The 1,052-nt window shown below is 42.2% G+C and overlaps 1 protein-coding gene across 1 annotated transcript; it reads right to left on the reverse strand.

Moving 5' to 3' along the window:
• Positions 1-95: 95 nt before the first annotated feature.
• LOC104774408 (mechanosensitive ion channel protein 8-like) lies at positions 96-1,044 on the reverse strand (the record flags this gene model as incomplete). The annotated part of the gene is made up of 2 exons (XM_019242881.1): positions 96-219; positions 305-1,044. Coding segments are annotated over 2 exons (864 nt in total), but the record flags the coding sequence as incomplete, so codon positions are not given.
• Positions 1,045-1,052: the final 8 nt, after the last annotated feature.

Consider the following 1,052-nt stretch of genomic DNA (forward strand, 5'->3'; position numbering starts at 1 on the left):
ATTGACCTAATCAAAGTCAACAACGGAGTGATATATATACACAGCAGCAATTAATCTTTTTTCTAATAAGGTCTATGCAGAATATTAACAATTACCAGCCAGTTCTTCAAGGCTGATTTGCTAATCCTTTTGTTCTCTGGTGCACCTTCGAAGAGTCCCATGGTCTTCATCGCCTCGTCTTCCCGCAAAAATCTCATCAAATCCTCCAGGTATATGTACCTATTTGTTTGTGATTCAGATATGAGCTTATTAGCGGAAACAGTATTGGTGCTAATAAAGGAGGAAATTACAAATGTTGGCTCACTTTGAGCCACGTTGAGATATGTTCTTGAAAATCTTCCTTGCAGCTGCTTTAGCTTCTTTTTCACTCCTTATCTGTCGAGTGGATTCGTCTTCGTATGTGCTTTCAAGCATTTGTTCGTCTAATGTGGTGAGAGAAACATTTCTCACAATCTTCATTAGCCTCTTCATGTTCCAAGCTGAGATGTTCTTGTGATTCATCCTGTGAAGGTGTTCCATGCTGATTCCATTATCAGTTGTTGTTTTCGGGATGATTGGTGAGAGCTTCGGGTTCATCACTCTCCCACTCTTTCCCGGTGGAAACGCAGCCGCGCATAGATCAGGTGGTAAATTAGCACCAGCGTTCTGCATCTTGAAGATCTCATCTTGCGCCCGCTCTTCCTCTTCCTCAATCCTACTCATCTCAATCATAGGAGGACCGGACAAGGTCTCGATCACGTACTGATTAAACAAGGCTTCTTGAATCCGATCAAAGTAAGTACTGACGTGGAACGAAGAGGCGAGAACTTTAACCACTAGTGTCTTGATCAACCACAAGATAGTGCTCAACAAGAAACACACCAAGATCTTCGTTACGTAAGGAAGAAACCTACTCTTTGTCTCTCGCTGTACTTTCTTGTCGAACAAGAAATGCCAAGCGAGAAGGACTAAGCCAAGCCAGAGACAGTTCTGAACAGCTCTACGCACACCATACACAAAGTAAAGAACCCGCTTTCGCAAAAGGAAATTTCTTTCGATAAAAAAAACAACGA

The sequence above is a fragment of the Camelina sativa genome, unplaced genomic scaffold (assembly GCF_000633955.1).
Source record: "Camelina sativa cultivar DH55 unplaced genomic scaffold, Cs unpScaffold02726, whole genome shotgun sequence".
Classification (NCBI taxonomy): Eukaryota; Viridiplantae; Streptophyta; class Magnoliopsida; order Brassicales; family Brassicaceae; genus Camelina; species Camelina sativa.